General features: G+C 42.6%; 1 protein-coding gene across 1 annotated transcript in view; it reads left to right on the top strand.

Annotated features, from left to right (window-relative positions):
• Nucleotides 1-13,264, top strand: part of LOC121585607 (AF4/FMR2 family member 2-like) — a 335,853-nt gene that overhangs the window by 180,957 nt on the left and 141,632 nt on the right. The window contains exons 6-7 of the mRNA XM_045225453.1: nt 2,731-2,767; nt 2,997-3,051. Of these exons, the coding sequence (XP_045081388.1) occupies nt 2,731-2,767; nt 2,997-3,051 (92 nt within the window). The remainder of the gene's footprint in view (nt 1-2,730; nt 2,768-2,996; nt 3,052-13,264) is intronic.

The following is a 13,264-nucleotide window of genomic DNA, read 5'->3' as shown; positions in this document are numbered from 1 at the left end:
ATCTGATTTTAATAGCTAACATCTCGATGGCAATAATAAATACATATGCCGATAATGGACAACCTTGTTTCACTCCTCGACAGTTTAAAACTTTCTGAGAAATAGCCATTATTTACGATTTTACACCTAGGGTTACTATACATGATTTTAACCCATTTTATAAGAGATTGTACAAAATTGAAATGCTCCAGGCATTTATATATATAAACCCCAGTCGTACTTTATCAAATGCCTTTTCGAAGTCTGCTATGAATAGCAGGCCTGGCTTCCCAGATTTTTCATAGTGTTCTATTGTTTTCAGTACTTGCCTTATATTATCTCCAATGTATCGTCCATGAAAAAGACCTGTCTGAATAGAATGAATAATGTCCGACAATACCTTTTTAATTCTATGCGCTATACATTTTGCTAGAAATTTTGCATCACAACACAAGTGTAAGGGGCCGCCAATTTTTTTAATGGACTGGATCTTTATATTTTCCACTTGTATCCTGTTTCAGTAATAATTAAATTAGGCCTTCTTCTTGAGTGTCTAATAATCTACCATTTACATAGGAATGGTAAAAACATGCTAATAACTGTCCTCTGAGTATATCAAAAAAGGTTTGGTATACCTCGACTGGTATGCCATCCAACCCTGGAGTTTTCCTGGACTTAAAGTCTTTAATTGCATCCAGAAGTTCCTCCTCTGTAATTTCACCTTCACATGAGTCTTTCTGTATGGCTGTTAATTTTACATTATCAATATATATTTTTTTTGCTTCAGTTAGATCTCTACAATTTGCTACTTCTACTAATATTACTACTACTATCACTACTACTACTTCTAATACTACTACTACTGCTGCTGCTACTGCTACCACTACTACCACTAATACTACTGCTGCTGCTACTACTACTACTACTACTACTACTACTACTTCTACTACTACTACTACTACTACTACTACTACTACTACCACTACTACTACCACTACTAATACAACTAATAATACTACTATCACTACTATTACTACTAATACTACTACTGTTACTACTACTACTGCTACTACTTCTACTATTACTACTATCACTACTACTACTTCTAATACTACCACTGCTACTGCTGCTGCTGCTACTGCTGCTGCTACTACTACTACTACTATCACTACTACTACTACTATTATCACTACTACTACTACTACTACTACTATCACTACTATCAATACTACTACTACTACTACTACTACTACTACTACTACTACTACTGCTATCCCTACTATTATTACTACTACTATTACTACTGCTACTACTACTACTACTACTACTACTACTACTACTACCACTACTATCACTAATGTCACTACTACTACTACTACTGCTACTACTACTACTACTACTACTACTACTGCTACTACTACTACTACTACTGCTACTACTACTTGTAAGTGCTAGTAATACAATTGGCTGCTATTAATACTGACACTAGTTATTACTATTATCTTAACTATAGAGACGTATGCATTCTAAATGGCTTGGTCATTGTCTTATTTGTTTTGTAAGCTGTAATCACGTAATCCGTCTGTCAGTCAGAAGGGAGAACACATCCAGTAAAAGGGGCTGTATTAAATTGGACCCAAAGCTGTTGTCCTAGTGAGAGCCTGTCAGACTCTGTCACAGTAAAGGACCAGTGAGACACCCATGGCACCAGAGAGAGAGAGAGAGAGAGATGATGTGTCCCAAATGGCACCCTATTCCCTACCTAGTGCACTACTTTTGACCAGGGCCCATGGGACTTCATTTGGCTGGCTGCATACGCCTGCCGGATGGACTTTTTAAGGGGAAACTCCTGTCAGCTCACTTTAGCCGCACTGTAATACAGTGAGATTTAGCCCCGGTATAATCCATTGTCCTTCAGCCCATTCCTCTTCTCCTCCACTAGCTCCCAGCTTCTGTGTCTGTCCTAGCCTTCACATCCTCTCCTCTGCTAGCTCCCAGCGTCTGTGTCTGTCCTAGCCTTCACATCCTCTCCTCTGCTAGCTCCCAGCTTCTGTGTCTGTCCTAGCCTTCACATCCTCTCCTCCGCTAGCTCCCAGCGTCTGTGTCTGTCCTAGCCTTCACATCCTCTCCTCCTCTCCTCTGCTAGCTCCCAGCGTCTGTGTCTGTCCTAGCCTTCACATCCTCTCCTCCTCTCCTCCGCTAGCTCCCAGCGTCTGTGTCTGTCCTAGCCTTCACATCTTCTCCTCCTCTCCTCCGCTAGCTCCCAGCATCTGTGTCTGTCCTAGCCTTCACATCTTCTCCTCCTCTCCTCTCTGCGGTCGTTCCCTAGCCTCAAATCCTCTGACACCTAATTTTGCAGCTAAAGCCCTCTTCTTTCTGTCTTAATAGGTCTGAATCTCATAGCTTGACCTGGCTGACATTCCTAATAATAAGCCTGTGTCTATAAATCCTGATTTAATGGGGCCATCTTTTAACTAAGACATTTTGCTGCCTACTCTAGCCCACTCACCATACTCTGAAACAGGATTTGTGTGCTCTGTCTAATTGTATTAGTGTAAAATCAATTAAGTCCATCAGCTTAGCTATTTCCCTCCCATTTGTTCTCCTGTATCACCTCACTGTATGCTAATGTAGTTGATGCACACTTTTCTTTCTTTCTCTCTCTCTTTCTCTCTGTCTCTCTCTCACTCTACCTCTCTCCATCTCTGTCTCTCTTTCTCTCTCTCTCTCTCCATCTCTCTCTCTGCTCAGGAGTCACAACACATACCCTCAGGATGTGCTGGACAAAGTAAGTCTTCTTTACATTTTTCCTACCCACATTCTGATTAAATCAGTCTGAAATGATGTTAATAGACAGAGGACATTATACCATGTAACAACTGGAGTGCTGTCCATTTAGGCAGAAATGTTATGATGTGTGACGTAGCAACAAAAGAGAAATTGATAATAAGCTCACTCTTGATCAGGGTTTAATGAAAAACAGCACTCTGACATTTAAATGGAATTTCTTTTTGCAGAGCGGTGCAATGTTCCCGCTAACAAGCCTCCAACCAAGTCTGTGCCACAGAAGTCGTGAGTATTCATTTGATTAATTATTTTTGAAAAAGCCTCGGGGGAGACATGCCGCCATGGTTTCAGCTTTGTTCCCTTGCAAAACAAGTCCCTGTGAGAAAAGCCTGCAGAATTCCCGGCTAAGAGGAGCCTTCTTCACAAACAAACAGAGCAGCTGGCATTCTCTCTCTCTGTTAGCCCCTCCCTGGCCTGGCCTGCTCCCCCTCTCCCTTACTCCCCTGCACTCCTCAACAGCACAGCACTGACAACGCTGCCTGTCTCCCCTAGTCATGCAAGACCTGGCAAACACTCCGTTTAGTGTCAAACACAGGCCAAGTGAAGGGCTGACAGTAGTGGTTGCAAGTGGCATGGCTTACAAAGGGTTATAGGGATGTGCTTTACATTTCATTTATTCTGTCTCTCCTGAGTAACATAACAAGATAATCAGACTTCAAACTGGAATGATATAATAAACAGAGTACACAAATTAAGGATAATGCACCCAAAAAACCGTGAAAGTTGTTCAAATACTAGAGAATGATAAAGCTTGAGAATGGAAAAAAAGGGCTAGTGATGTTTCTTGCTGCAAGCATTCTATCTTTTTGAATGCTCTCAAATGTTGCACAGTAGGCCCTTTCTTCCCAATTGAACACAAGATGCTGCTTTTGTGGCGCTCAATGACACAGCACTTATTGAGAAGTCTTCAATGATTTAACCAGTCCAAATGTTTAGAGGGAGGCAGCCTAATGCAAGAGTGTTTGTGTCAATACCAGCTTTATCTTGCAGAGCTGAATGCATCCACTTCAGGTCAACCAGTGTCTCTTTCTTCCCCTGCTACTAACACAGGAAATGCAGACTAAGCACAAGTTAGTGGCATTATTAGCTTTTATATTAAAACACACTTACCATGGTAGCAGTTCTATGTCTGTGTTATGTTACGGTGCTCAGAGCCTTTATTGCTCTGTTTAAACATATATCCCAGCTACACTGTCAGTGTTTACCTCTGTCCCTGTGTGTGGGTTCATATGAGACTAAACAAGTAGGTGTCACGATCGTCTAACAGAGATGAGGACCAAGGCGCAGCGTTGCAGGCAAACATACTCTTTATTAGAGACACGATCAAAAAACAACAAAACGATATCGTGACAGTTCACGGTCTAACACAACAGACTAGAAACAAGATCCCACAAACTCTGTGGGGAAACAGGCTGCTAAAGTATGGTTCTCAATCAGAGACAACAAGCAACAGCTGAATCACGTTGCCTCTGATTGAGAACCACACTGGCCAACATAGACAAACAATACTAGAATGTGAAACCTAGAACAAAACACATATACTTTACACACCCTGGCTCAACATATTAGAGTCCCCAGAGCCAGGGCGTGACAGTAGGAAGCAGAGATGCTCTACAATGAGATAAGTGAGATCATGAATAATGGAACCACTTTGAATTTTAAAAGGACAACATCTGGGAAAATAAAACAACACAGACATATAACTGCTACCATGGTAAGTGTGTTTTAATATAAAAGCTAATAATGCCACTAACATGCGCTTAGTCGGCATTTCCTGTCTTCCGGGGCCTTATTGAACTGGACCTGGAGTTCCTATCAGCTCTAAACGATTAGCTTTAATGTCATATAGAGCTGGTCTTCTTTCTTTTTAAACAATCTTAACAGCTGTCATTTTATTATGAGAACTGCAGTTTTATCAGACATTTTTTTCTGTTTTGTCCTCTGTTGTATGAGTGATCTCACATGTCTAATTGTTTATGTGTAGCCTATGATGAGATCAGTTTTGGCATCATTGATAAGTTTAAAATGTCAGTTTCATGGCTGTCAGTGTGGTCACAGTAGCATTGTAGTCATGAAGTCATCATCCTCACATCACAATCATGTGACAGTGTTCTCATGCTCACAGAGGAGCCAGGACACAAAGTATGCGATGAGCTCAACATACTTAACCAATGATGCTTTATTCAGTACGCTTCATAAACTATGTCCCTGCACGCTGAACTAACATGAAGTTCTTGTAAGTCCCAAACCCTGTGGGAGCAAAGCAACAAGCAAGCCCCCTTTGCTTCCATGTGAATGGCTCCTGGTGATGGCTCTGTATTCCACAGTATTTATATCACATGGCTCTGCAGACCTAAATAAAGTCATGAAGTCATCAAAGTGGAATTCATCTCCTATCATTAGTCATGCCTGGTGGAGTGGAGTGGCAGAGAGAGTGGCAGAGAGAGAGAGAGAGAGAGAGAGAGGCGGAGAGAGAGAGGCAGAGAGAGAGAGAGAGAGAGAGGGCGAGAGAGAGAGAGAGGCGGAGAGAGAGGCAGAGAGAGAGAGAGAGGCAGAGAGAGACAGCGAGACAGCGAGAGAGAGGCAGAGAGAGAGGCAGAGAGAGAGGCAGAGAGAGAGGCAGAGAGAGAGGCAGAGAGACAGAGAGAGAGACAGAGAGAGAGAGAGACAGCGAGAGAGAGAGAGAGAGAGAGAGAGAGAGAGAGAGAGAGAGACAGAGAGAGAGAGAAGAGAGAGAGAGTAAATGTAAATATTGTAAATGTATCACTTAATCTCGAAAGTACACTTTGGCAATATGTACATTGTTACGTCATGCCAATAAAGCAAATTGAATTTCATTGAATTGAGAATTGTAGCCTCAACATGCATTTAGATAATCCATCCACACTAAGGTTACATAGTTGCATCACATCCCATTGCTACGAATATGCTGTTAGAATGGCATTGAATAAGGTATTGAAGAGGGACCTGAGAGGTACAGTAAATTGAGCTGCAGGTCGTACTGTATGTGTTCTGGGTACTAAAGATACAGATTTGCAGTGAATTCATGACCACCGACTTCATATATTCAAGTGTCTTTAATGGTGAGCTAGAGTGCTAGTTATATGCGACCTAAGACAGGGGAGTTTGAAAAAACCAGTAGTCAGATGTTTCCTACATTGCTGAGATAAATGCAGAGAACAGAGTGGAGGCTCTCAGGCAGGCAGAGGAGACGGGGGAAAGGCGTCCGTCACAAGAGTTAACACAGCCTCTTGATGTGACACTCCAGTCAGCTTTCTCTCTCTCTCTCTTTCTCTCTCTCTCGCTCTCTCTCTCTCTCTCTCTCTCTCTCTCTCTCTCTCTCTCTCTCTCTCTCTCTCTCTCTCTCTCTCTCTCTCTCTCTATTTCTCTCTCTCTCCTCTTTCTTTCTTTCTTTCTTTCTTTCTCTCTTTCTCTCTTTCTCTCTCTCTCGATTTCTCTCTCTCTCTATTTCTCTCTCTCTTTCTCTCTCTCCTCTCTCTCTTTCTTTCTTTCTTTCTTTCTTTCTTTCTTTCTCTCTCTCTCATGCTCTCAGAATCAGACTGGGAGATGGCTCAGGGCCAATCTAAATACTCCTTTGCTCAAAAAAAGAGAGGGCTGAAAAAAAGAGAGGGCTGGGGCCTTGCGTGGGTGTATGTAAAGGGGCCAGAGAGAGGCAGGCTTGGCAGGAAGCTGCTGGAAGGAGAGGAGAGGAGAGGAGAGGAGAGGAGAGGAGAGGAGAGAGGAGAGGAGAGGAGAGGAGAGGAGAGGAGAGGAGAGGAGAGGAGAGGAGAGGATCCTACAGTACTACTTCAGACTTCAGTGTGTGTGTAAACGTATGCACTCGCACACACACTAACACACACACACAGAGAGGTGGCTGAGAGAGTGATATTGGAAGTGTTGATGGCCCTCTTAGCTGAGTGGTCTAAGTGACAGATCTGGAACAAAGCAGCGTGTCAGGCCAGGAGGCAGAAGCACAGCGGACGACAAGCACTTTGCATGTGAGCGCCAGACACGCACACACACGGAAACACACACACTCCTCCCAGGGAAACCCACAGCATCTTTATTTACATCCATTCATCTCCATCTCCATGTACCTCGGAACTGATTGACACAGTAACTCAGAGATGGATTGAATGCTTATTTAAAAGCACACTTGTTTTAAGGCCCTCAGAGTAACTGCATTTGCAGGCTTTCACTCGGAGGGAATAGAGAATAGGCAGATGCACAGGAAAGGTTGGAGACATTCCCTCTGAGCGGAAACTTTGCTTCAGTTGCATCCCATTAGTGAGAAGAAAGAAACGCAAAACTGGCACCTGTCGTCATTCCACCTGTCGTCATTACTCGCACATATGCTGATCATCATCACTTGCTTACATTTTTACAATGTTGTTATGCTAATTTCAGGTATATAATTTTTCCATAGTGCTCTTATTAAGAGATGGAATGCAGAAAGGCTACTTCAGGAAACTTTCTGATTGGACATAGAGAGAATTTGACCCATCAATCAAAGCCCCCAGCGTATATCAGACACACACAAATCCCATTTCTCCCTTCCTAAAAACGCATTCAAAACCTAGGTTCACCTTCAACTCTTGGCTGTAGTCCATCAGAAAGTAGGCCTAGACTACATTATAGCATAATGCTAAAATAATGTAACCTATGAAATTAATTGACAAGGAAAGTTTGAAGGGGGAGAGAAAGACAGCTAAACCTATTACTAGAGACGTTGATTATTTAGTTATTATTCCAGCATGGGCCTTATTCCAGAGGAAGATTCACACTGGATTCGTTTTTCCAAACTGACTCCTGTAATTCGTTTTTTTTTATTTTATTCAATTGAATCCACGATGGAAGCCTGGAGATTTTTTTTCTAGGTGTGAAGATATTTCAACGTCATGTCTGGACGATAATAGGCTACACTGATCACTTGTGCTTGGCTGCCAAATGTACAGGTGTCCACATAGGCCTAATATTTAAATTGAGAAAATGTGATCATAATCATTATTTTAGCTTGGTAGACGTCCCTCCTAATGAAAAGACCCCCCATCCTGCTGTTGTGAGCTGCTGGACAGTGTATGGATGAGAAAGTGAACTTGCCGTTTCCAAAAAGGAGCTCAGTGGGGAGTCCCTGCTTTCTGATGTGTTGCCTATACATCAACAGCCAGGGTTTCATTAAATAAGCCTAGGCAATATACTTTTTTATTGCACATTTAATTAAGATTACGCATTTGGCAATGTTCAACTTCAATTCATTGGCACAAAACGTGTGTCAGACAATAAGTCTCTGGCTTGCATAGCACAGGTGTTGGTCACCTAAATTCAATGTAGTACACTAGGCCTAAAACACTCAGTGACAGAACATTAGGAACACCTGCTCTTTCCATGGCATAGACTGACCAGGTGAATCCAGGTGAACGCTATGATTCCTTATTGATGTCACCTGTTAAATCCACTTAAATCAGTGTAGATGAAGGGGAGGAGACAGGTTAAAGAAGGATTTTTAAGCCTTGAGACATGGATTGTGCAACTCAATATTAGGGCGGTGTTCCTAATGTTTGGTATACTCAGTTTATATATAACTGCTTTACGAGTGCAACTTTCCCACTAGAAAACTCAAAACCTGTCATTGTTATAGTAGGCTAGGCCTAATATATCATAGGAATGGTGGATTACTAGCCCAGCCCTAACTATGAATTAAGTTCTAATTTACACATCTCTGTCTTCACTGTTCCGTTCTTGCGCAATTGATGCATCTCCGCTGATATCTCCGCTGGCCTCTCTCTCTCTTCCATCCTCTGTATTCCTCTTATAGCTGTTCAACCAGTAGCCTAGCCCAATGCGTGTCCCAGAAGTATCAATATACCTGTAGTTTGGTCACAAATTGCTTGCGCAATATATAATAGGCTACAGCGTTCACAATGAACTGGCGTGGAAGTTTGAATGGTGACAGCTTCTCTGGTGTGATGTGATCACATTGCCTGGTTGTAAAAATGCAATAAATGGGAATCCTCTGTTCTCCCTGTGCCCAATGTTTGTGTTTACAATGAAATGTATTACGTCAGAATGCCCAATGTAAGAATGTTTCCAATAAAATGTATGGATGAAGTTAGAATGTCTAATTTAGAACCGTCTAATTTGCATAAACATTGTGATTGGATGATAGGGTTATCGAATCAGGATCAAATCTCTGATCTCCTCGAGCTCATTAATGATAGAATGTTCTATTTGAAGATTGCCAAAAGGCCAGTCTCTTTGGCAAATGACAGGAGTGGCGAGAACTGGAATGTAATAGCTAAGCAGAGATATGGCATCCAGGCTACCTCTGCTCCTCTCCATTATCACCAACACCATCCACATACAGTTGAAGTCGGAAGTTTACATACACCTTAGCCAAATACATTTAAAATCAGTTTTTCACAATTCCTGACATTTAATCCTAGTAAAAATTCCCTGTATTAGGTCAGTTAGATTCACAACTTTATTTTAAGAATGTGAAATGTCAGAATAATAGTAGAGAGAATGATTTATTTCAGCTTTTATTTCTTTCATCACATTCCCAGTGGGTCAGAAGTTTACATACACTCATTTAGTTTTTTGGTAGCATTGCCTTTAAATTGTTTAACTTGGGTCAAACGTTTCAGGTAGCCTTCCACAAGCTTCCCACAATAAGTTGGATGAATTTTGGCCCATTCCTCCTGACAGAGCTGGTGTAACTGAGTCAGGTTTGTAGGCCTCCTTGCTCGCACACACTTTTTCAGTTCTGCCCACAAATGTCTATAGGATTGAGGTCAGGGCTTTGTGATGACCACTCCAATACGTTGACTTTGATGTCCTTAAGCCATTTTGCCACAACTTTGGAAGTATGCTTGGGGTCATTGTCCATTTGGAAGACCCATTTGCGACCAAGCTTTAACTTCCTGTCTGATGTCTTGAGATGTTGCGTCAATATATCCACATAATATTCCTTCCTCATGATGCCATCTATTTTGTGAAGTGCACCAGTCCCTCCTGCAGCAAAGCACCCCCACAGCATGATGCTGCCACCCCGTGCTTCACAGTTGGGATGGTGTTCTTCGGCTTGCAAGCCGCCCCCCTTTTTCCTCCAAACATAAAGATGGTCATTATGGCCAAACAGTTCTATTTTTGTTTCATCAGACCAGAGGACATTTGTCCAAAAAGTATGATCTTTGTCCCCATGTGCAGTTGCAAACCGTAGTCTGGCTTTTTAATGGCAGTTTTGGAGCAGTGGCTTCTTCCTTGCTGAGTGGCCTTTCAGGTTATGTCGATATAGGACTTGTTTTACTGTGGATATACAGTGCTATGAAAAAGTAGTTTGGCCCACTCTTCCATGCAGAACTGCTTTAACTCAGTGACGTGTGGGTTTTGAAGCATGAACTGCTCGTTTCAAGTCCTGCCACAACATCTCAATTGGGATTAGGTCTGGACTTTGACTAGGCCATTCCAAAACTTCCAATTTGTTGCTTTTTAGCAATTTTCGTGAAGACTTGATTGTGTGTTTTGGATCATTGTCTTGCTGCATGACCCAGCTGCGCTTCAGCTTCAGCTCACAGACTGATGGTCTGACATTCTCCTGTAGAATTCTCTGATCCAGAGCAGAATTCATGGTTCCTTCTATTAAGGCAAGTCATCCAGGTCCTGAGGCAGCAAAGCATCCCCAAACCATCACACCACCACCACCATGCTTGACCTTTGGTTTGATGTTCTTACTGTGGAATGCAGTGTTTGGTTTTTGCCAGGCATAATGGGACCCAACATGGTTCCAGTAATGCCTGGCGAAAACCAAACTCTGCATTCCACAGTAAGAACATCATACCAAAGGTCAAGCATGGTGGTGGTGGTGTGATGGTTTGGAGATGCTTTGCTGCCTCAGGACCTGGACGACTTGCCTTAATAGAAGGAACCATGAATTCTGCTCTGGATCAGAGAATTCTACAGGAGAATGTCAGACCATCTGTAAACAATTGTTGGAAAAATTACTTGTGTCATGCACAAAGTAGATGTCCTAACCAACTTGCCAAAACTATAGTTTGTTAACAAGAAATTTGTGGAGTGGTTGAAAAACGAGTTTTAATGACTCCAACCTAAGTGTATGTAAACTTCCGACTTCAACTGTACTTTACGGAAGAATTCAAGATCTGAAATGAACCCCCTCCTTCATTTGTATCTCTCTCACTAAGACCATACTGCTCTACGGTTACAAAGCTGTCACTGTAGGGGACATTAGAGTCAGTTATCGTACGTCCCCTCTGACACACACACCTCTGAGATGCTGCCTTCTCTCTCTGGGCCCAAGAGGTGACGCATGGCCTACCCTTGTCATGTTGATGTGTCTGTCTCCTGGTACCATGGTGTTGTTTACCAGGTACACGTGGAAGGATAGGGGCTCAGGGATGGCAGTCATCCCTGGATGTGCAGTACAAACCCCCTCCTTCTGCCTCCAGGAGCTCTCTGAGGAAGGTGAGCCGCCCTCCCAGGGTCCCCTGCTGCCTGCTGAGTGGTGAATTGCCTCCCTCACGCTCAGGGAGAGAGGAGGGAGAGGGGCTGCTATTGTGGAGCTGTCAGCCCTCCTAGATAAATGGGCGGGAGCGGGGCGCTATACACTTAACAAAGGCGGCCTCTGCCGTCAAACTGAATACCCAAAGGGTCACACTTCAATGCCAATCTGGCAGCTCTGTCGCTCCATTTCAAAATAACTTGAGAGCAGGCAGGGGAACAATGACATTCATACAGTGGGCAGGGCCGGGGCAGGTTGGAGGGGGAGGGAGGGGCACTGCAGAGTCCAATTATATATCAGTGACACATTGACACTGTGATAAACAGTTTAATTATGTGTTCAGGAGAAATGTCAACACCAGGACATTGGTGATTACATATGTTTAGAATGTGATTCTGGAGTGCCTCTGACAACCAGCATTTACCACATTCTTCTACAATTTACAGAGAAAGTGTTTGGCGGTTTCTTTTCTTTTCTCAACAGCTTGTCAAGTCAGGCATGCTCAAGTCACATATCATTTTAATGGATCTCTCTGTACTTTGCTCCGTTCATCTTTGCCTCGATCCTGACTGGTCTCCCAGTCCCTGCCGCTGAAAAACATCTCCACAGCATGATGCTGGCACCACCATACTTCACCGTAGGGATGGTGCCAGGTTTCCACCAGACTTGACACTTGGCATTCAGTCCAAATCTTGGTTTCATCAGACCAGAGAATGTTGTTTCTCATGGTCTGAGAGTCTTTAGGTGCCTTTTGGCAAACTCCAAGCGGGCTGTCATGTGCCTTTTACTGGGGAGTGGCTTCCGTCTGGCCACTCTACCATAAAGCCCTGATTGCTGGAGTGCTGCAGAGATGGTTGTCCTTCTGGAAGGTTCTCCCATCTCCACAGAGGAACTCTAGAGCTCTGTCAGAGTGACCATCAGGTTCATGGTCACCTCCCTGACCAAGGCCCTTCTCCCCCGATTGCTCAGTTTGTTCCGGGCGGCCAGCTCTAGGAAGAGTCTTGGTGGTTCCAAACTTCTTCCATTTAAGAATGATGGAGGCCACTGTATTCTTGGGGACCTTCAATGCTGCAGACATTTTTTGGTACCCTTCCCCAGATCTGTGCCTCGACACAATCCTGTCTCTGAGCTCTACGGACAATTCCTTCGACCTCATGGCTTGGTTTTTGCTCTGCAATGCACCATCAACTGTGGGACCTTATATAGACAGGTGTGTGCCTTTCCAAATCATGTCCAATCAATGGAATTTACCACAGGTGGACTCCAATCAAGTTGTAGAAACATCTCAAGGATGATCAATGGAAACAGGATGCACATGAGTTCAATTTCGAGTTTTGTAGCAAAGGGTCTGAATACTTCAGTATTTTATTTGAAATACATTTGCAACAATTTTTAAAAACCTGTTTCCGCTTTGTCATTATGGGGTTTTGTGTGTAGATTGCTGAGTTTTTTTATTAATTTAATAAATTTTTGAATAAGGCTGTAACAAAATGCGGAAAATGTCAAGGGGTCTGAATACTTTCCGAAGACAAAGTATTACTCCATACAAAGTACATTAAAATAATATATTATACCTGATCTGGTCTGATACCATCTCATACCTTATATGATTCCATATCAGGATTCCAGTATGCGTTCATTCAAAATATCATAGTTACTTATCACAACAATTCTTCAATAGTCAATTTATAAGACTTACGTCATAGTTTGTATCCATCATACAGTTGAAGTCAGAAGTTTACATACACTTAGGTTGGAGTCATTAAAACTAGTTTTTCAACCACTCCACAAATTTCTTGTTAACAAACTATAGTTTTGGTAAGTCGGTTAGGACATCTACTTTGTGCATAACAGAAGTCATTTTTCCAACAATTGTTTACAGACAGATTATTTCACTTATAATTCACTGTATCACAA

Source organism: Coregonus clupeaformis, chromosome 2, assembly GCF_020615455.1.
Source record: "Coregonus clupeaformis isolate EN_2021a chromosome 2, ASM2061545v1, whole genome shotgun sequence".
NCBI lineage: Eukaryota > Metazoa > Chordata > Actinopteri > Salmoniformes > Salmonidae > Coregonus > Coregonus clupeaformis.
Note: the sequence above shows the minus strand (reverse complement) of the source record. Positions and strands in the feature narration are given on the sequence as shown.